The sequence below is a fragment of the Cnephaeus nilssonii genome (assembly GCF_951640355.1).
Source record: "Cnephaeus nilssonii genome assembly, chromosome: 14".
NCBI lineage: Eukaryota > Metazoa > Chordata > Mammalia > Chiroptera > Vespertilionidae > Cnephaeus > Cnephaeus nilssonii.
Window position 1 is genome coordinate 78,147,199 of NC_137085.1, and position 23,928 is coordinate 78,171,126.

The 23,928-nt window shown below is 40.1% G+C and overlaps 2 protein-coding genes across 4 annotated transcripts in view; one reads left to right on the forward strand and one right to left on the reverse strand.

Annotated features, from left to right (window-relative positions):
• Window positions 1–23,928, reverse strand: part of CENPP (centromere protein P) — a 316,284-nt gene that overhangs the window by 226,485 nt on the left and 65,871 nt on the right. The window lies entirely within an intron of this gene.
• Window positions 179–23,155, forward strand: OGN (osteoglycin). The gene is made up of 6 exons (XM_079791366.1): window positions 179–448; window positions 2,496–2,589; window positions 13,585–13,743; window positions 15,990–16,192; window positions 19,467–19,562; window positions 20,309–23,155. The coding sequence occupies exons 1-6, from the start codon at window positions 299–301 to the stop codon at window positions 20,477–20,479; spliced, it is 873 nt and encodes a 290-aa protein (XP_079647492.1). The 5' UTR covers window positions 179–298; the 3' UTR covers window positions 20,480–23,155.

Genomic DNA, 23,928 nt, shown 5'->3' on the forward strand with positions numbered 1-23,928 from the left:
AAACTAAAATTATCAACATTGCTTGGATTTTTTTGATAGAAAATAAATAAACCCATTTTCTGAAACTGTTTTTCAGAATGTCACTGACACATAAAAACTTCCAGCATGTAATTTAAGAACACTAAGGGTTAAATACTTGTTCTCCGGCCCCTACTGCATGCACTCTGCCAAAAACTCCTCTAAGCTTTTAAATATTGCTTCGATGGTCTGGATTTTACTTCCATGGAAAAAGGAGTATTGTCTTACAGTCAGCAGGCCTCTAGCTTATTAACTTCTAGTCACCTTAATTTTTGTAAAAATGAAGATTCTGCAGTCTACACTTCTCCTGTTACTGTTTGTGCCTCTGATAAAGCCAGCACCACCAACTCAGCAGAACACCGATAATTTTGAAGAAATTTTATTTACTCGAGATTATGAGGATCAATACCTGGATGGAAAACATATTAAGGTACCTTATTTCCACTCTAAATTTAACTTCTAAAATAGTCTAGCCTATTTAACTGCATGCTTTTGTTTGTTTGAATGTGTCTGATAAGGTAAGAGGAAAGAAAAAGTACTTTAAGCGATTCAAATTAATTAAAAATAAGTATCCCTAAGATTATATTTTTTAAAGATGCATGCCTCAATAAATCATACATATTGTAACCAAACGGTATCTATAGTAACCAACACATAACATTTAAGGAAAACTAAACTTTAAGATAATCCCTGACCAGTTGAAATTTATAGTATTAAGTAGTGTTAAACAAAGCCCTATATTTGGATATGATATTATTTCAAAATAAAATAGGAGATGTGTATTAGAAGAAATAAAGATGGATTACCAGCTTAAGGTTTATTATTTTAGGAAGAAGCGGTTCAAGAAAATAAATAGAAGAATACTGTCATTTTGGTATATATAATATTTCACAAAATTTATAAATGTCAACTATATACAGTACCAGAAATGAAAAACTACTTAATATGGGGCTTTCTTTTTAAATCAGCTTCAACAACTTAGACTATCAGTGTGTACCAAGCTGAGTTAGTACTCTACCACATCTTTCATACTCCACTTACATGGGCTAAGTGATTATTGTGGTTTTCCTGTCACACAACTGGGGAAGGAGAAAGTAAACACACCACAGAAGTATCTTCCGCCTGCCTATAGTGTGACACACACACTGAGAAATGAGAAAGGCAGCCAAACATTTAACAATGTCGGTCTCCTCAAAGTTCTTCTCCAGTATGAATAAGATGGCAAAGATTTTTAAAGTGACCAGTTATAAGTCCTTCCTTCCTTCCTTCCTTCCTCTCTCCCTCCCTCTTTTCCATCTTTCCTTCCTTCCTTTTTCTTTCTTTCTCTCACTCTCGATCTCTCTTTCCTTCTTTCCTCTCATTTTCTCTCTCACACACACGAGTAAATGTTAAAACACATTTTCTGTCAACAAAGTTAGTTAATATGCTAGTCTTATTCTTGCTAACAAGAAGACAAAAAAGATAGGTATAACTAGTTATAGCTTCAGATTTTTTTTAAAAAAAAGGCCCATCACAATAATAAACTATTGGCTCACAAGTATGATCTGAATCTATCTATCAGTTAAAAGAATACTTTCAAAACTCCCTGGTCCCAAAACATGTAATAAGTAAAAGAAGCTCAGTTTTATTTCTTCATGCTGCTTTAGAAGTCTATCTTAATATAAATGAAGTGGAGCAGAGTTCAATGGCACTTAATATACAAAGAGAGTGGAGGGGACTGTTCAACCAGAACACACGAGAGAATGAAGGAGTCGAGAGTGAGACTAAAAGTGGAAAATGCTCCTGATGGGTACAGAAACTAGGGCACCACACAGTATAATGGCAGTCTAATGGCAGAACATGTTCCCTCCCAGAATATGAAAGAGAGTAAATGATAAAGACCCCAGTTCTCCTAGAGCTAACAGCCTGGACCGGTGGTCTGAGTGTGGCGGGTAGGCTAGAATGAAAGGACTCCAAGGCCTTAATGCACGCGCATGTATACTTAAGGGTCACTTCCAGAAGTGACAAAGAGAGCCTACTCAGGGCTGTCCAGGTAGGACATGACTGGTGCTTAGTACAGGCCAACATGGCAGAGTATGAATAATTAAAAGAGCTACTTTACATAAAAATAGTTTCAAGACACTATTTTTATTTTAGGTTACACCTCAGAAAATCTTTAATTCCAAGGCATAGAATTCTCTCTTAGTTCCCATTTGGAATTTCAACATATTTGACATTTAGAAAGTATGGAGTTTGGCCTTTGAAGATATAAAAATTTTTTTAAAAGACCTGGTTCTTTTACTCAAGGAGCCCACGGGATAAGTAAAAGCAAGCTAAACAAATATTTACATTGTAATAAGTGCATAAAATCCTAATAAAACATAAAGTAAATGCCATTATGTGACTATGAGAAGACAGATATTGTCCATAATCCCTCAGCTTATATGGTGAAAATTAGATTTCTCGCACTTGATAATAAATTTCTATTTTTCTAATAGAAAAAAGAATCTATGATGACATCTGATGAGAAAAGTCTTCAATTACAAAAAGATGAGAGTTCAACATCATTACCCCTCAAAAAAGAAAATGATGGTAAGTATGAACAGTCTATTATCTATTTTTTAGAAGCTTTAAAAAACAGCTTATAATGGAATTTTAGTCTTCATAGTAATCAAAAATGGTCTCTGAATAGAGTAACCCCAAATAATAGAATTCTATCTCCAACAACGAAGTCAAATAGGCATGTTAGGAGAGCACATCATTTCCCACCCCATGCTAGGAGTGAGAAACGTGGAATAGGAACATGCAAGAGCAACCAAAGCTGATGCAGTGTAGCCCCTACAAAGTATGCCTTTCTGTCTCTGTAAAATCAATTCAAGACACAGTTATTAGACACCGATTCATTTCAAACTTAGTCCTGAATTTACATTTAGACTTAATTTTTCAACTTTATAATGGCCCCAAAGTGATACTCATAATAAATTACACGAGATGCTCAACACTTTATTGTAAAACGGGTTTTGTGTCGGGCACTTTGCCCAATTGTAAGCTAATGTAAGTGTTCGGAGCACATTTCAGGTAGGCGAGGCTACGCTATGATGTCCGGAAGTAACCCCATCGTAAGTCGAGGAGCCTATGTACTATGGGCAGCCGGAGGGTAAGGTAAATAAAATGTAACTCTTTCCCTCAAGAAAGTCACAGAAGACGGAGAGATGGCTATACAGACTGTCACCAACTTATGATGGTTCGACTTGCATTTTTTGACTTTATGATGATGCAAAAGCAATACGCATTCAGTAGAAACAATCTAGGCTTAAGCTAAGATGTTCAATAGGTTAGGCATAATAAATGCATTTCCGACTTACGATATTTTCAAGTTTCAGTTTATCAGTATATAACTCCACCAGTAAGTTGAGGAGCATCTGCATACAGTCATGTGCTGCTTAAGGATGGAGATACATGCCGAGATAGGCATCATTAGGTGATGCTGTCCTGCAAATGTTGCGGAGTGTACTGACACACACCTACAGGTATAGCTTACTGCACACCTGTGGTGCATAGAGCCTACTGCTCCTAGGTTCCAAGCCTGTTAAGTATGCTACTGTATAAAACAACACAACATTAAGTCAGCCAGAAAAGAAAATGAAGCAATCGAGACACCATAAACACAAGATGGTTGAGGCTGCTGCCAGTGTGACACAGCATGTAGTTTTACAGTGCACATTTGTTCATTAAGTAGAAGGAGTACGCACACGCTATAATGTTAAAATTATACTGTAGTAAATACATAAGTCAGTAACATACTCATTTATTGTGGACATAACTGTATGTGTTAGTTACACTCTGTGCTGGTAGCTCAATAGGTTTGCATCACCACAAATACATGAGTAATATATTGTACTACGACGCTATGAAGGATACAACTTCTTTAGGTGATGGACATTTTTCAGTTCCATTATAATCTTACGGACTCTCATCGTATATGTGGTTTGCCAATGACCAAAACATGAATAGGTGGTGCATGTCTGTACATAAGTAATTATAATGCACATTTCAATTGAATCAATAGAAAACTTATAACAAACTACGAAGTCCTATTCAATAGTTCCTATCCATTTGATTTATTCTTATTCCATCACAGAACATTATTTCGCATGACAGTAAAAAAATCATATACTAATTTCTATATTGCTACAATAAATTAAAATGAACTAAAACAGATAATATATCTTAAGAAACCTGAAAGTATCAAAGTAAAAATAGCCTTGGACAAATGGAAAGATATTCCTTCTGCTTGCTAAGGTGATTCAATATCATAAAAATGTCAGCTCTCTAACTTTGTAACAATAAACTTCTTTAAAGATCTGATAAGGTTGATACTGAAGTTCACATGGAAAAATCAAAGCTGTATAAACAGCAAGGGAAATACTGAAAAATGACAGGTAACTGCAGGAATCAGAAGCACCACACACATTAGAACATACTTTAAAAACTCTATACTTTTTTTTAATATATATATTTTATTGACCATTTACAGAGAGGAAGGGAGAGGGATAGAGAGTGAGAAACATCGATGAGAGAGAAACATCGATCAGCTGCCTCCTGCACACCCCCTACTGGGGATGTGCCCGCAACCAAGGTACATGCCCTTGACAAAAAACTCTATACTTTTAAAAGGTGTGATACTGGTGCATGAATAGAATAGAAAGTCCAGTCAGGCAGAAATATATGTACAAATTTAGTATAGAATAAAGCCAGCATCTAAAATCACTGAAGTAAAGATTATTTATTTATTATTATTATTTTTTTTCAATCCTCCCCCATGGGTATTTTTTCCATTGATTTTTAGAGAAGGAGGAAGGAAGGGGGAGAGAGGAACATAGATTGTTTGCCTCCCACACACATGTCCCGACTCGGCCGGGGATCGAACCTGCACACAGGTACATGCTGTTGACCAGATATCAAACCTGAGACCCTTCAGTGCACGGGCCAAGGCTCTAACCACTGAAAAACACCAGCCAGAGTCAAAGATGATTTTTTTTTTAATGGTGCTTGGACAACTGAGTAGTCAACTGAAAGGAACTACAATTAGATCTATACCTTACACTGAAAAATAAACTCCAAATAAATTCAGATCTAAATGTAAAAAGTGAAACCATATAAATCCTAGAAAATAAACTGGGTATGAGGTACCTCCAAATCCAGAGGCAATAATAGAAAATATCAATGAATTCGACTCCATAAACTGAAATTTGCATGGCAAATACATCATAAGTAAAGTCAAAGACAACTGAAAATTGAGAAAAATATTTGCAACTTAATAGCACGGACAAAAAAATTAATACCTCTAAATTTTTTTTTTTTTAAGTAAAGATCTAGGAAAAAATCTGACTGAAAAAGACATTGGAAAATCAGCCAAAAGAGATGTACAGATAATTCACCAACTGATATAAAAACTATCCTCAAACATACAAAAATATGTTATATCTCACACAGAGCAATGCAACTTAAAATTACACTGAAATGCCATGTTTCAACCTGACTGGTAAAATTAAAAGTGTGACAACATATTACTATATTCCATTGGCAAGGCTATAGGGTATCAGACAATCTCATACATTGTTGGTGGAAGTGCAAACTGGTACAACAATTTGGACCAAAATTTGGCAATCCTAGATAATAAAGAGGTAATATGCAAATTGACCATGACTCCAACACACAAGATGGCTGCCCCCATATGGACACAAGATGGCCAGCATAAGATGGCCTGCAGGGGAGGGCAGTTGGGGGGCAATCAGGCCTGAAAGGGAGGGCAGTTGGGAGCAATCAGGCCTGCAGGGGAGGGCAGTTGGGAGGAACCAGGCCTGCAGGGGAGGATAGTTAGAGGCAATCAGACTAGCAGGGGAGGGCAGTTAGGGGTGATCAGGCAGGCAGGCAGGCAGGCAAGCAGTTGGGAGCCAGCAGTCTGGATTGTGAGAGTGATGTCCCAGATTGGAGAGGGTGCAGGCTGGGCTGAGGGACCCCCCCCCCCCGCCCTCCCATGTACAAATTTCATGCACCAGGCTTCTTGTATCTAATAAAACCAAATCCGAAAGAAAATACATATGCAAAATCATTGAAGCACTGCTTGAAATGGCAAAATATTGGAAACAATCTAATTGCCCATACATTGGAGAGTGTACATATAAAGTATTGTATATTCACACAAGGGAATACTATGCAGTTGTGAAAATAAATTATCTCTATTGAACATGAAATGTTTTCCAGAAAACATATGTGAAAAAACCAAAGTCTAACAGTCTGTCTATAGCAGTGATGGCGAACCTATGACACGCGTGTCAGCACTGACATGCGTAGCCATTTCTGATGACACGCGGCCGCTGAGGCAGCCGCATGCCGAGGATGAAACATTTGCTGCTCCTGAGGATGAAACATTTGCGAAATAATGTTTTTTCCTCAAAGTGACACACTACCCGAGTTATGCTCAGTTTTTTGGCGAAGTTTGACACACCAAGCTCAAAAGGTTGCCCATCACTGGTTTACAGTATGCTGCCTTTCATCTCACAAAAAAGGGGATATAAGTACAGGCATCAGTTCACTTGTTTCTAAAGAAACCCAAGAGGGGTATTAAAAAACTGAGACTAGTTACCTACAGGTCACAGATGGGCCAGCAGTGGAAAGGTACAGGGATGGGAAATGAGGGGCTGTGTGGGAGGGTAGTGGCACTTCTCTGTTGTACACCTTATTGTGTAGATTTTATTTTAGAAAGAGGTTATGCTTCACATAAGCAAACGAACAAACAAATACACTGATAAATAAAATCAATAAGAATAAGATAAAAAAAAACAAAGTGAAGCCGAAACTGGTTTGGCTCAGTGGATAGAGCGTCGGCCTGCGGACTGAAAGGTCCCAGGTTCGGTTCCGGTCAAGGGCATGTACATTGGTTGCGGGCACATCCCCGGTAGAGGGTGTGCAGGAGGCAGCTGGTCGATGTTTCTTTCTCATCGATGTTTCTAGCTCTCTATCCCTCTCCATCCCTCTCTGTAAAAAATCAATAAAATATTTTTTTTAAAAAACAAAAACCAAAGTGAAATACAAATAGAAAAATAGAAACTTAATTACATTTCAAATGAATAACGTAAAACACTAAAGGGGAAAATTCTAATCCAAGTAACCCTTCAACACAGTATTTTGACTGCATTCCTTCAGGCAAATAAATAAATAAATAAATAAATAAATAAATACAAACATACTAAAATTCCAGTGAGTGGGTTTGTGGCAATAATGAAACTACTTAATGCTTATTCTAAGACTGGGTGATGTAAAGTAAACACACTGTGGATAATGAGAGCTAGGTTCCTCACTGTCAGAGAAGGGTGTTAGAAATATGGTAAGGGGAAAGGCTAGAATGAACACTGGAGCTAAACTATTATCACCATCAACTCATGGCTTGTAAACAGAGATACAAAAACAGATAAAGGTCTGTCTCTGTGTGAGCAAGCATGTGTTTTGTATATATGCATATGGTGTGTTTATGTATACACTAGAGACCCGATGCATGAAATTCATGCACGGGCAGGGTCCCTAGGCCTGGCTGGCGATCAGGGCCAATCCGGGCCTTCTGGCTGCCGGCTGGGGCCTCCCTTCCCCAGCTGCGAGCCGGGGCCTCCCTCCCCAACTGCCAGCCAGGGCCTTCCTTTGTTCTGCACCACCCCTGGTGGTCAGCGCACATCATAGCAAGCGAACAGTCTCCCGGTCAAACTCCCACCGTGCCAAATTGCATATTAGGCTTTTATATAGATGAGTATATGATGTATGTATACGTGCACGTATATATATAGTAGAGGCCCAGTGTATGAAATTCATGCACTGTGGGGGGGGGGGGGGGCGGGGAAAGGTGTCCCTCAGCCCGGCCTGCACCCTCGCACATCCGGGACCCCTTGGGGGATGTCTGACTGGCCTGCAGGGATTGGCCTAAACCGGCAGTCCGACATCCCCCGAGGGATGGAGCAGTGCGCCAAATGGCAGGAGGCCAGGGAGAAGCCAGAAGTGGGGCCGGGTGCTGCACCACTTGTGCTCATCCAGCCCGGTATGACTGCTGCCGCCACTTGGTAGTGCTGCCACGGAGTTATGAGAGGCTCCTACTGCCACAGCTGCACTTGCCAACCGTGAGCCCGGCTTCTGGCTGAGCGGCGCTCCCCCTGTGGGAGCGCATTGAACACCAGGGGGAAGCTCCTGCCTTGAGTGTCTGCCCTCTGGTGGTCAGTGCGCATCATAGCAACTGGTTGACGGGTCATTCAGTCGTTACGGTCACTTAGGCTTTTATATATATATAGATAGAACAGATGTATCATGTGTGTATGTATGTGTATTATTACATATTGAGAGAGACAAATATGCATGCATATTCAGTATTTCCTAGCTCTCTCTGATGGGAAAGCCTAGAAGCAATGAGATTCCAGTAGCAAGGAGCATATCGACACCCAAATCTTGGTTTCTAAATACTATTTTCCATTAAAAGTAACCAGTACTCCTTGAAGAAATAGCTAATTTCAGGCTTGGGACAGGGAAAAGGCAAGATTGGTCTGGGACATCTTACTAAGCCAGAAAATAAGGAAGTACTCAAATAATAATGGCAACATTTAACTTTTAAATAATTAATCAAAATATAAAATATACCTGGGTATAAATTTGCAAAAGATATACTAGGACCTGTATACTAAAATCTAGATAACAATACTGAGAGAAATTTAAGATTTAAACTTATAAATAGATATAGTGTGTTCAATGATGAGAAAACTCAAAGTCATTAATATGTCAATTTTTCTCAAATTTTTCTGGAGATTCAATGCATTCCCAATTAAAAACCTAGCAGGCTTTCCTGTTTTTTAAATTAACAAGCTTATTGTAAAATTTATGTGGAAATGCAAAGAACCTAGAACAATCATAACAATACTGAAGAATTAAATTGGAGGATTTATACAACCTCATATCAGCACTTATTATAAAGTTATATGAACACAAAAATAAGCAGATCAATGAAACAGCAGAGTCTAGAAACAGACTTACACAATATGATTATTTACAATGGTGCCAACACAACTGGAAAAAGACAATTTATTTTAAAAATGGTGCTGAAAGAAGCAGATGGTTATAGGAAAATAAAAAATAAACTTTGACCCTTCCATATACCATATATTAAAATTAACTCAAAATGGAACCTATGCTTAAATATAAAGAGTGTAAGCTATACAACCTTTAAAAAAAACATAGGATGGAAACTTAGTAGTTGGCAAAGATTTCTTAAATAAAACACAAATGAATCAATTGTTCTTCATTAAAGTTAAAAATGTTTGCTATTCAAAAGACATTGATAAGAAAATAAAAAGAGCCCTAGCTGGTTTGGCTCAGTGGATAGAGCGTCTGCCTGTTCAATTCTGGTCAAGGGCACATCTCCTGGTTATGGGCTCATCCCTAGTACGGGGTGTGCAGGAGGCAGCTAATCAATGATTCTCTTTCATCATTGATGTTTCTATCTCTCTCCCCCTCTCCCTTCCTCTCTGAAATCAATAAATATATATAAAAATAAAATAAAATAAAAAGACAAGCCACAGACTGGAGGAAAATATTTGCAAAACATAAATCTGACAAATGACATATCTATAATATATACTCTTATACTTCAATAATAATACCAAAAAGTCGCATTTAAAAAATAACCAAGATGAATAGACACTTCACCAAAGAAAATACATGGATAGCAAATATAAACAGATGCTTGGCATCATTAGTCATTAGGAAAATGCAAATTAAAGCATGAGATACCACAACCCACCTTACCTGAATGGCTAAAATTAAAACCTCCAATCATAACAAAACGTTGGTAAGGATATGGAGCAACTGGAACACTCATGAAATGTTGATGGGGATATAAAATGACACAACCACTTTGGAAAATAGTTTAGGACTTGCTTCAAAATGTAAACATACACCTACCTAGCCATTTTACTCTTAGGTACTTACCCCAGAAAACAAATGCATTAAGTCCACAAAACTTGTACATGAATGTTTTCAGCAGCTTTCTTTAAAATACCCCAAAACTGGAAACTGAAATGTCCACAAAATATAACTATAACAAGGGAATACTACTCAGTAATAAAAAAGAATGCACTACGGATACAAGCAACAACAGATGAATCTCACAGTAACTATGCAGAGTGAAAAAAGTCAGACAAGATTATGTACCACATGATTCTTTCGATACAAGATTGGGAGGGAGGGATTACCAAGGGGTGTGAGAAAGTTTTGGGGGTAATGGGTATGTTAATTATCTCAATTGTGGTAATGGTTTTCTAGGTACTGTATTTTCTGGCATATAAGATGACTTTTTAACCCAGGAAAATCTTCTATACGCCCAGTCGTCTTATACGCCGGAAAATACGGTATATAAAAATGTCAAAAACGTATACATTATACAAGTTAAATATGTGCAATTTATTGTATATCATTTAACATGTTAAGCGCCAAGCATGTTTTGTCTTCCTTTCCGTTTCAGTCACCGATGACTGACATGGCACTTAATGTGTTAACCACAGAAAAGCTGTGGCAAGACAAAAAAGCTTAAAAGAATTCTCACTGGCTAATCTGTGAAAATCCTAATATATAAAAACCCTGGGTCCATCACATCCACAACAACCAGGAGGCTCGACCAACCAGAAGTCACTCCTGCAGTCAGTGCTGGGTTGCCATGGCAGCCCAGCACTGACTGCTATGGCAGCAGGCACAGTGACCCAGCACTGACTGCTGAGGGGGCTGTGAATCAGGCCCGGAGAGAGAAGCAGGGTCTGATCTGTAGCCTCTGTGGCAGCTGTTGATCAGCACTTGCCTCACTCTTTCTCTCTGGGCCTGGCCAGCAGCCATGCCTCCATTTCTCTCTAGGCCTCCACCAGGGCTGCTGATCAACCCTGCCTTTCTGATCAGGATCCACTGATAGTCCCAGAGATGCTGACTGGCATAGAAACCGACCAATCAGAACCAAATCTGGGTCAAATGTGAGGAGCCAATGGCTGCCTAGGAGGTGGAGCTTTTGACGCTAACTGGCATAGAAACTGACCAATCAGAACCAAATTGGCTGGCAGAGGAAGGCAGATGGGGGCGAGATCAGGCCTGCAGGGGAGGGCAGTTGGGGATGAGATCAGGCCGGCAGGGGAGGGCAGTTAGGGGTGATCAGGCAGGCAGAGGCAGTTAGGGGCGATCAGGCCAGCAGGGAAGGGCAGTTGGGCGCGAGATCAGGAGAGCAGAGGAGGGCAGTTAGGGGCAATCAGGCCGGCAGCGGAGAGCAGTTGGGGGCAAGATCAGGCTGGCAGGGGAAGGCCACTGGGGGCGAGATCAGGCCAGCAGGGGAGGACAGTTGGGATCAACCAGGCCAGCAGGGGAGGGCAGTTGGGGGGGACCAGGCTTGCAGGGGAGGGCAGTTGGGGCAATCGGGCCGGCAGGGGAGCAGTTAGGGGGTGATCAGGCTGGCAGGCAGAAGCAGTTAGAGGCAGGCAGGAAGTTGGACCTAAACCGGCCTAGACTGCCAGTCAGACATCCCCCGAGGGGTCCCTGATTGGACAGGGTGCAGGCTGGGCTGAGGGACACCCCTTCCCCCCTCCCCAGTGCACGAATTTTGTCTACCGGGCCTCTAGTCCTATATAATAAAAGGCTAATATGCAAATCGACCGAATGGCGGGACCACCAGTCGCAATGACGCGCACTGACCACCAGGTGGCAGACGCTAAATGCAGGAGCTGTCCCCTGGTGGTCAGTGCGCTCCCATAGGGGGAGCACTGCTCAGCCAGAAGCCCTGGGCCAGGCTAACAGCTGGCAAGCGCAGTTGCAGTGGCGGGAGCCTCTTCCACCTCCCGGACTGCGAGAGGGCCCATACCTGACTGAGCGACCCCCCCCCAAATGCACGAATTCATGCACCGGGCCTCTAGTTTGATTATAAAAATAAATGTTATAATAATGTATTATGACCTATAGGATTAGGAATTCATAAGTTCATACTGACAGAAATAAATAAACAAACAAACAAGAAGGGAATGTTCCACCTTACACCAGAATGCCGATGAACAAGTATAGAAAGAATGATAGATTTAGAAAATCATTATTTGGCAACTATCCTACTGATAAACAATTCAGGTTAAGAATCAATGGATGATAAAACTAGTAGGTGAGAGTTTAATGGCAAATCAGATATTTAAAACCTCAAAGTACTTCTCTGAAAAATATTTATTAATTACAAAGTGAAAAATATTTACTTTACAAAGTGAGAAACATGGTGGATACCAAATGAACCAAGTGACCAAAGACAGCATTGTCAGGAATGGGACAAATAGATACCTTGTGCTCCTTGTTACATGGCACTGAGAAACCTACACCATTTCCATGGTATTCCTGCCCCAAATGGGGGAACTCAGATAAATCCTACTTAAAAGACATTTTTCAAAATATATACCATAAAACATAAACGTTTTTTTAAGAATTAAAACATTTTTTAAAAATAGGTGAAAAATAAAGACTAATAAAACTGTTCCAGGTTAAAAGAGACAAAAAAGGCATGACAAATAAATGCAATGAATGACAGCAGAGTGAAATGGAATCTCAACAGTGTCTATGCTGACTCTAATTTTCAAGTTAACAGTTTGCTCATCTAACCAGTAGTTTCTAAACTCCTTAGCTGTCACCAATCTAAAATGCGTTTGTGCCACACCAAGGAATAAATCAAGCTCCTGTTTTCCTTAAGTCCTACTTTACAATTTTTTCTGGTATTCAAATGAGGAAATATAACTGTTGATCAATTCAGCAATTAAAGAATCAATGCAAAAGCAGAGAATAAGAAAGACTGAATTACAAAATCCTATATAATAAAAGCCTAATAAAAGCAAATCGACCAAACAGTAGAACAACCTGTGGAACAACAGGTTGCTATGACATGCACTGACCACCGGGGGCAGACACTCAACGCAGGAGCTGCCCCTAGCCCACAGGCCCCAGGCCAGCCACAGCAGGTGCCAGTGCCCCCCACCCTCACCCCCTGCATTGTCCCACCAGTCACCCCGCAGAGGGAGGCAACCAGAGGTGGCTGCGAGGACAGGGCCAGGTTGCAAGCAGGCCGGCCCCGTCTCCTGATCACCCCACCAGTCGCCTCCTGCAAAGGGAGGCAACCAGCAGCGGCAGTGGGGCGGCTGGGAGGCAGGGCTGGCCAGTGAGCAGGCGGCACCAGGCCGGCCAAGGCAGGTGCCAATGGGGGCCCCCTGATCACCTCGCCAGTTGCCACACAGATCGGCCCTAATCGCCGGCCATGCCTAGGGACCCTACCTGTGCACTAATTTCATGCCCTTGGCCTCTAGTCTAAAATAAATTCTGGTGAATTATCAGTTATAATACAGGTCTTTAGCAATCATAATCATGGTATCTTTCCTATCACCTGCACTTCTGTAAAACACCTTTTCAAATCAGTAATAACATTCATAATAGCAATAATTTTGCCAGTAGAGGCCAAATGTTCTTACTGTTTATACTTTTATGACTTTTCCCAATTAGAAATGCCCACGTGCCTGCTGTGTGTGTGTTTAAGTGGCTCTGTATACTGTGAAGAAGTTGACATTGTAACTGTCCCACCCTTGCCAAAGGAATCAGCCTATCTTTATGCACGATTCAACAAAATTAAAAAGCTGACTGCCAAAGATTTTGCAGAAATACGTAAGTGAGTTTTAAATAAGATATTAGTATTAACTCATGCTAGTATTTAACTTTAGGTATTTGTGGCCTATCACATCTAGGTGTATAGGTGTATTTGAAATATCTACCACGTTTCACAAAAATCCACTGATTTGTTGATGAATCTCCTTTCCATTCAGATATCCTCTGCCATCTTTCTTTACTGGTGACTTTGGTGTCTGTGTTGACAGCCCATTTACCAAACTATGTCCTCTCAACTCCAATACTTCAAGATCCACTTGCTAGTCAGCAGCACCAATATAATCAGGATGTTTCTCCAATTACAATGTTTTATTTTCTACCTTCACTGTAAAAGCACAGAAACTGCTTTTCCTTCCTTTAACTCATGGTTCTTAAATCTGACTGCATGATTTAAAATATCTGGGGAAGCATTTAAAAATTACCAGGCAGGGCCGGGTCGGCGTGGCTCCGTGGTTGAGGAGATCATGGTCCGATTCCTGGTCAGGGCACATGCTCCAGTGATGGGCACAATCCCCAGTGGGGGGATGTGCAGGAGGCAGCCAATCAAGGATTCTATCTCATCACTGATGTTACTATCTCTTTCTCTCTCTCCCTTCCTCTCTGAAATCAATAAAAATATATTTAAAATACCAGGCAGGCGCTGAGTCCCCGAGGCTGAGGTCTGGGGAGAGGCCCAGGCATCATCAAACACAACCAAACGCCTCAGATGATTCTAGTTACAGAGTTGGTGTCCTGGAGTCATTCGCAGTCTTGACTACTGGCGTCCTATCAAACCAATCCTCTGCCTTCTGCAGAGCCCAATCCCAGTCCTGGATCACTGATCCCTCATAAATTTCCTACATTCCTATGTTGTCAAATGCTTCTGAGGAAAATCACAACAAAAAATGTACACTGGCCCTGCCCCAGTACACATCTACAAAATTAACAATACCTGGATTCATGCCGCGCCGGTGACTCCCACTGAAGTACAGTTGTCCCTCACTATCTGTGGCTTCCACATTTTCAAACTCACCAACTTGCTAAAATTTAGTTGTAATCCCAAAATCAATATTTGCAGCACTTTCCGTCATTTGCAGACATATGCACAGTGGCAAAAACAACTGAGTTAGCCAGTCGAGGTCGAAGGTGATGCTCTGACCTTTTGTTTCTGCTTTCATACTGTAAACGAGTCCTGTTCAGTCTACTTAGTGCCACATTTTTCACATTTTTGTGATGTTTGCTGTTTAAAATGGCTCCTAAGAGGAGTGCTAAAGTGCTGTCTAGTGTTCCTAAATGCAAGAAGGCTGGCTGTGATACGCCTTGTGGAGAAAATACATGTGTTAGCAATCTTCCTTCAAGTGTGAGTTCCAGTGCTGATGGCTGTTGAGTTCAATGTTAATGTATCAACAGTATATACTAAAGAAGGCTATAGCCCTACCTGGTTTGGCTCAGTGGATAGAGTGTTAACCTGCAGATTGATGTTTGTATATCTCTCTCCTGGGTACAAATCCAGTGAAGGGCACATGCCCAGGTTGCGGGCTCGATCCCTAGAAGGGGTGTGCAGGAGGCAGCCGATCAATGATTCTCTCTCATCATTGATGTTTCCATCTCTCTCTCCCTCTCCCTTCTTCTCTGAAATCAATTTAAAAAAAAAAAGAAATCTATTAAAAGAAACACACATAAAATTATGTATTGATTGCTGATGAAAATGTGTGATCTGAGGCTTGAAGGAACCTAACCCTGCATTTCCCCTTGGAGCCATAATGTTCCATATTTACTAATTCAGTGTTTGTGGCAATTTTATACACATGACCGTCCCATATAATGAGAAGCATTTTTGTCTGTTGTCAACCAATAAGGCATAGAACAATTCAGATAACATACCCACAATGACAATGCAACATGCCAGCATAAAATAATTTGTGATTCTATTCAATCAAGTGTAATGCTTATTTTCCAAGATTTGCAACAAGAATTTCTTTCAAACTGCCTGAGCATCCTGAGAATTCAGAAGACAGTAGGACTCTACAAAATTCTCTTCTGAACCCGTCATTCTAGATTCCAGTTAGAAAGGCCATCAGTGTAAGCACAGAATAGATGCTCAGCATTAATTCAACAAAATTGCCTGAGCTACTAATAGTAGATACTCTATTAGACACTAAAATCAAAATATGGCTGAATGACCTGTTAAATACTTTTCTTCAGTCCATACAAATGAAAATTTAACTTCTTATTTTTATATATTTTCTGTATATTTCCCCTTCAAGCTAATTTAAGAAGACTCGATTTTACGGGAAATTTGATTGAAGATATAGAAGACACTACTTTTTCAAAACTTTCTCTGTTAGAAGAACTGACACTAGCTGAAAATCAACTATTGAAACTTCCAGTTCTTCCTCCCAAGCTTACTTTATTTAATGCCAAATACAACAAAATCAAGAGTAGAGGAATCAAAGCAAATACATTCAAAGTAAGTATTTTATAGTATGACTGAACACAGTATCAGTTTTATACAGCCAGTGATGATATGATAAAAGAAAGAGAAGTTCTGGTCTAGAATTTGGTTTTATGTTTTAAGATAATTTTAATTTAATAAATGAAGACATTATTTACATAACAAATAGCCACACCATTAGGCTCATTCTGTGTAGTTTATGCCTAACCTCACAAAATTATATAATCTTTATCTTATTTCATGGACTACTTTGTGTCTGATGTTTTTCACTTGCTTACAAAGCAAATATTTATTTATACAGACACTAGAGGCCGGGTGCACGACATTTGTGCACTGGGACGGAGAGGAGGGGGTTCCCCTTAGATCGGCCTGTGTCCTCTTGCAGTCCGGGATCCTTCTCACAATACAGGGCCGTTGGCTCCTAACTGCTCCCCTGCCAGCCTAATCGCCCCTAACTGCTCTCCAGACTGCCTGATTGCCCCTAACCACCTCTGCCTGCCTGACTGATCGCCCCTAACTGCTCCTCTGCTGGCCTGATCGCCCCTAATTGCTACCCTGCCGGCCTGATCGCCCCTAACCGCCTCTGCCTCGGCCCCCACACCCAGAACCCAGGCTTCCCTCCTCCGGTCGGCCGCAGGCACCTGGGATCCGGGCTTCCCTGCCTCTGGCTGGCTAGAAGTACCTGGGACTCAGGCCAGCCGCAGGTGCCCGGAACCGTGGATGGCTTTGCCCAGGCCTGGCTTTGTCAGGAAGGACGTCCAGAAGGTCGTCCAGAAGACTCCGGGTCTAATTAGCATATTACCCTTTTATTGGTATAGATGGTTCACAGCCATATGGCACCAAAAACTCCAAAAGGGAGTTTTCCTGTCTTTTTCCTTACAATATTAGTAATTTACTAATGCCAGAAAAAATAAAGTTCTAGAAGTAAACACTAAATTTTAATTTTAATTTTATAAAATTTTATAGATAGCCTTCCTTTTGAATCCCATGATGGCACCGAAACAAAATTATCTATGTAGTAAAAATTAAATACTTTTCTTAATTTAGTATTTCAAGGAAACGTATGTACAGGAAAAGGGGAAGGTGTGTGACTTTGGTAGCCAGATTGTCTTGAAATGCATGGTCTATGGAGAAGTAATAATCTCAGCCCAGGAAGGAACCCCAGATAAAGGGTCATGCCACTGTTGACAAGAGAAAACCTCATTCAAAAAGAAGGTTTGTAGCTTGTAATGATAAGCACCTAAAACTATCGAATATTCATTATCATAAATTTATGATGATCATACAATGTACAATCTGTCCACAAACATATGTGTCAGAAAATGTAAAAATATTCCACTTTTCTCCTATTTCTGTCTACAATTAAGGAACCCTCTTTCTACTTTAGGGGCATTCTAGAGATACATCAAAGTTTCACAAAATTTAATGGACTTAGGGGACTTTTAAAAAACTAAACTAACTTTAAAAACAAACAAAAACCGCCCTAGCTGGTTTGGCTTAGTGGATAGAGCATTGGCCTGCGGACTGAAGGGTCCCAGGTTCAATTCCAGTCAAGGGCACATGCCTGGGTTGTGGGCTTGATTCCCAGTGTGGGGCGTGCAGGAGGCAGCCGAACAATGATTGCCTCTCATCATTGATGTTTCTATCTCTCTTCCCTCTCCCTTACTCTCTGAAATCAATAAAAATGTTTGAAAGAATAAATAAATAAATAAACCCCTGTAGTTGAAGATAGATAATTCTATCTAGTAAGCCTTTGAATAACTAGCATTGTAAAGACCTACAGGAACTGATCAACATTTCACAAAAGGAATGTTTGAATATTTTGCATTTTACACATGCATTACAGTAGGGATTCATGACAAGTTGACATGGAAATGATAAACTCAGCTACCTTGCAGTTTGACTTAACAACCTAGGCTTCAAAAGCCACTGGTAAATCAGGTTACTCTAACCCAGGGGTGGGGAATCTTCTTTCTGCCCAGGGCCATTTGGATATTTATAACATCACTTCAGGCCACACAAAATTATCAACTTAAAAATTAGCCTGCTATGTTTGGTCAAACATTTAATTAACTCACCCCTAATGCCTTGGCAGGGGCAGACCAAATGATTTCTCAGGCCGTATAGGGCCCTTGGGCCAGAGGTACACACCTCTGCTCTAGCTCAAGTGAAGAGGGCCCCTGGGGAATACAGGAGCCTGGGGTCCATATGGTGAATGATAAAATGCTAAAGAAGTATCAATAATAGCAAATTAGTTCTAAAAAATAAAATTGGAAAATTCTGCTACAGGATGCACATCAGAGATAAGGTAAAAGATTAATGTCAGGGAAAACTACATCTTGAAATCATTATAAAGTTATACTCAACTAGAGACCCGGTGCATAAAATTTGTGCCCAGCCTGCACCCTCTCACAATTCAGGACTGCTGGCTCCTAACTGCTTACCTGCCTGTCAGCCTGGTCGCCTCTAACTGCCCTCCTGCTGGCATGGTCACCCCTTACTGCTCCCCCTTGCCAGCCTGATTGCCCCTAACTGCCCCCCTGCCAGCTTGGTCGCCCCCAACTGCCCTCTCCTGCAGGCCTGGTCACTCCACGCAGCCTGCTGATCAGTTGTTTGGTCGTCCCTCACTAACTCTCCTGCTGGCCTTGTCGCCCCACACAGCCTGCTGTTCGGTTGTTACTGTTACTGTGATGGCGTCCTGGACAATTTGCATATTCCTCTATTAGTATAGATAACTGGGTTACTGATCATGAACAGTAATCCAGTATCAAACCCTTCGGGGGAATTTTTTACTAAAAAAGTATTTAATAAATAGCTTTGAGAAACATCTTACTAGTAAGCATATACACCTTTTAGGAATATTCGTTTTGCCATAAATTGGAGCTAAAATGGGAAGTTCTGAAGATTCAAGACAAGTTATGACAGCACCAGGATCCAACTGTAATCCTGTACAGGGACTGTCCCATTGGCTGCTCCTAAGACAAACTCAAAGGGCCCCAGACACTAGTATGAGGGCTGAGGCCGGGCACCGCTGGGTCTTCAGAGGCTGGATGAGTGGATAGAGCTGGGAATGCAGCAGGGGTCTACTGCCCTTCGTAAGAGACAAACTACACCATTTATGAGGCCAAAAATACCCACCAAGCCAAAACACTGTGATGGCAATGATAAATAGTACGGACGAGTCTGTCAGTATCAGTATGTATATCCATGTGGACATACTGAGTGTGGAGAACTGGAACCCGTAGAGAGATGCACTGACCTCACTGAAGTAAAGTGCCTTTCCTTACAGAAACTGAGTAACCTGTCCTTCCTCTATTTGGACCACAACGCGCTGGAATCTGTGCCCCTTAATTTACCAGAAAGCCTACGTGTAATTCATCTTCAGGTAGGACTGCTCCTTTCAAATACCTGACTTTAATTTAAATTACTAAGGATCAGTCTTATGACTCATTATGAAACGCACATTCACAGGTAAATTTTATCAAAAGTATCACTATGAGCCCAATGCACTCTCTGCTCACCAACTCGGGTTCTGTCCAGAGCACGTGAAAGGACCAGCAACACCAGGTCTGAGGCCTGCTCTCAGAGGGCGTCAGTCCCGAGCTGTGCACATAGTGTCTCCTAGTTAGCCTGGCACATGGATTTGAAGCTGGGGGACACTAAAACCTCGGGCTAAGTTTTTTTCTCGAAATAGCAATAAATCTTTGCTTTTGAAGCCTTTGCAACTGACTTTATTGTACAACATCAACTTAAGGTAAAGAAAAGTGAAGAGGGTATAAAAATAAACTAAAATTGATCTTTCAGCATCATAAGAATTCCTATTTGTTCTTTTTACTTATTCAAAGGTTATTTAAGGACACAGTATGCATTTTACGCTGACACTAGAATAGAATACATTTTTCCAGCTAGTATAATAGCAAGTTGTCTGTTCTTCCAAAGTCATGCTGTAGACTTAAAAATAAAGGCTGAGCTTGCACAGAGAGGGTTTTATTACCATGACGATGAATACATAGTATGTACAATACAGTAGTTTAAAAATCACTTTTTAGATAAAATATTCTGAGATCCCATTGCATGGCATACAAAAGATTGATTTCAGCTATCTGAACACCTTTTCCTTTTTTTTTCTAGTTCAACAACATAACTTCAATTACAGATGATACATTCTGCAAGGCTAATGACACCCGTTATATTCGGAACCAAATTGAAGAGATACGCTTGGAGGGAAATCCCATCGCCCTGGGAAAGCATCCCAACAGTTTTATCTGCTTAAAAAGATTACCTATAGGCTCATACTTTTAACCACTATCAGTGCAGCATATAAACTAAAGCACACACATACTTATAATCTATCTCAACAATGTCTAAAGGAGCATAAATACCTGTTTAATATTAACTTTGTATCGCACTATGAAGGAATTTTATGTTTTAAGCAAGTATGTTCAAAAGCTTACATATAAGTAAGAAGACTGAATCTCTAACTTCAAAACAAGGCAATGAGAAAATATTTAAACAGTACTACAAAATCTTTGTAGTCCATAGTAGAGCGCCCTTTAAAAGGTGTGTTTTTATGCAAATACCCAAAATTAAGAAGCATTATTTCTAATACTAATGAAGTACGAGGATAAGTCCAAGAAACTTTCAACTGTTTGTCTTTTCTGGCCTTTACTGGATCCCTAAAAGTAGTTAAGGCTGACATTTCAAAAACTCTGAAGAGCTAAATATTTCCAGTGATCTCCCATTTTTCTTTTATGATTCAGACATTATTCATTATGAAGGAGAAACTCTTTTCTTTCTATTAAGGCAGCTGCTATCTTTTTACTTAGCCTGAGAAATAGGGTATAGTCTCATACCTAGGTAAAACTTTACAAATAAAGTATAATTTTACTCTGATAAAGAGCTAATATAGTAATGTTCAATGTTATTCTGCTTTGTAGTCACACAGTTAAAGGTTTCAGTAAAACAGTATAGGATTCTCTTTCTTCAATATTAATATCCTAAATCTAGTGTAAATATTTTAAGAAGCCAAGCAGATAAAAATCAGTATGCTTGAGGGGAAAAAAAAAGTCTATCCCATTTCTCAGAAAATAGCTATAAAGAGCTCTATTGTAAAGGCTTACAAATATGATAAATACTGCAAAACATTTTCTTTTCACACTACATGAATGAGAATCTTATCAATAAATTTGTCCGAATGTAAGACATAAAAACAAAATGAATTCCATGGTGTCATTACACACCACCCTCCCATCCACCCCATACACATCCCCCCGTTCACCCAAACAGACCTTATATTCACAAGAAAGCTTCTGAGGAACATTTTCTAAAGGTCCATAAGCAACTAATATATTTAATGGTGAGAATTCATCTTCAATCTAGTAGTGAAGACTTATGATGACACAATGCTATCAGATTAGTTTCTAACATAAATTTACATTTGTCCAAACCCCATTCAAAAGTCTTTATCTCCGCATTATTTTGGGGTTACATACAAAATTATCAGTGCTTCAGAAACATGACTGAACTGTGTATATAAAAATTACCGGGGGAAAAAAAATTACTGACATTGGCCCAGCCCAGTTTGGCTCAGTGGACAGACCATTGGCTGCGGACTGAAGGATTCCGGCAGGGCATGTGCCTTGGTTGCAGGGACCCTGTGAAGGAGGCAAGCAATCAATGTCCATGTTTCTCTCTCTCTGCCTCCCTTCCACTCTCTAAAAATCAATAGAAAAATATCCCCAGGTGAGGCTTAACAACAACAACAAAATTACTGAGAATTGTTTCCAATATAAACTATACTTAGAATCAAGCTGGTCTCTGTATATTATGCCCAGAACAAACACTTATTCCTATTTTTAAGCATTTTACTTCCATGTTTTTCCTACCTAGAATGACCTCCTATCTGTTTTTCAATTTTTCCCCAATTTGTCAAGGTTGACCCCAAAATAAAACTTTTTCACTAAACAATCTATGATCTCTTAAGGCCATAATAATTACATCATAACATTTATTAACTCATTCATGTATTTTATTTTAGTAACTGATAATCATGACTATTATACTGCTTTCTCATTACTTTGTGTGCATGCCTCATTTCTCAATGACTGAAACTCATTGAGCACATAAATATTCCCTTTATACTTTCAAAGTCCTAGCATGATAGTGAGTATATTTAATTGAAGGTAAAATAAACGGTGCAAGCCGGAACCGGTTTGGCTCAGTGGATAAGAGTGTCGGCTTGCGGACTGAAGGGTCCCAGGTTCGATTCCGGTCAAGGGCATGTACCTTGGTTTCGGGCACATCCCCAGTGGGGGGTATGCAGGAGGCAGCTAATCGATGTTTCTCTCTCATTGATGTTTCTAGCTCTCTATCCCTCTCCCTTCCTCTCTGTAAAAAAATCAATAAAATATATTTAAAAAAAAATAAAATCCATTTAAACAGAAGGGCTCTGTTGTATTTGAAAAAAAAAAAAGGAATCTTTATGTTATCACAATCCTGACTAAATTAAAGGAAATAAATTGTAAATTTATCTGGAAAAATAAACTTGATGAGAGCTGACTGATGGGGTCAAAAGTGGAGAAAATGGCCCTGGGTAACGGGCATGGCCCAGAAGGTCAACAGTTCGATTCCTGATCAGGGCAGGACTCGATCCCCATTAGGGGGCATGCAGGAGGTAGCAGATCCATGTTTCTCTTTCACATTGATGTTTCTCTTTCGCTCTCATTTCCTCTTGAAAATCAATAAAAACATATTTTAAAAAACGTACAAAACTGGATGCCCTGGAAGGTTTTGCTCAGTGGTTAAGAGTGTTGGCCCGCGAACCAGAGAATCATGGGTTCGACTCCTGGTCAAGGACACGTACCTCAGTTGCAGGTTCAATCCCCAGCCTCAGTCAATGTGTCTCTCTCATGTTGATATTTCTCTCTCATTCTCTCTCTCCCTCCACTTGTCCTCCTTTCCACCCTGTCTAAAAATCAATGGGAAATATATCCTAGAGTGAGGATTAAAAAGAAAAAAAAAACTGGAGAAAACGGTCAAAGAAGAGTTCTCTCACATTTCCAGATGTCAGAAAAATAATATATTCCTATGTACTTAAGATAACTAAACTTAGCTAGAAAAAAATCATACAATAACTCTCAAATTTTATAGAATTTAAAAGCCAGTGGCTTAGGTAAAATAATTAGGAAAGAACACTGGTAAAAACTCTGAGTTATAGAATAATCATTAAAAAATAATGTTGGGCCCTAACTGGTTTGGCTCAGTGGATAGAGCGTCAGCCTGCGGACTCAAGGGTCCCAGGTTCAATTCCGGTCAAGGGCATGTGCCTTGGTTGCGGGCACATCCCCAGTAGGAGGTGTGCAGGAGGCAGCTGATGGATGTTTCTCTCCCATCGATGTTTCTGACTCTCTATCCCTCTCCCTTCCTCTCTGTAAAAAAATCAATAAAAATATATTTTTAAAAATAATAATAATGTTGGGGCTCTAAACAGAAAGAAGACACGAACATTGGGACCTGACAACCTTCTGTACACCATAAGTCACAAATATGGGAATGACAGTAAAAACATGTGGTCCCATTGTCTCAAATAGATTGCTTCATTCTTGACATTAATAGTTAAAGAAATTGAGGCTTAAAATTAAAAATATTTTACTCTTACAAACATTCCTGAAAGAAACCAAGGAGGTCATGCATAAATGGAAAGACAGTCTGTGTTCATGGATTGAAGAGTGAATAGTCAGTATGTCAATATT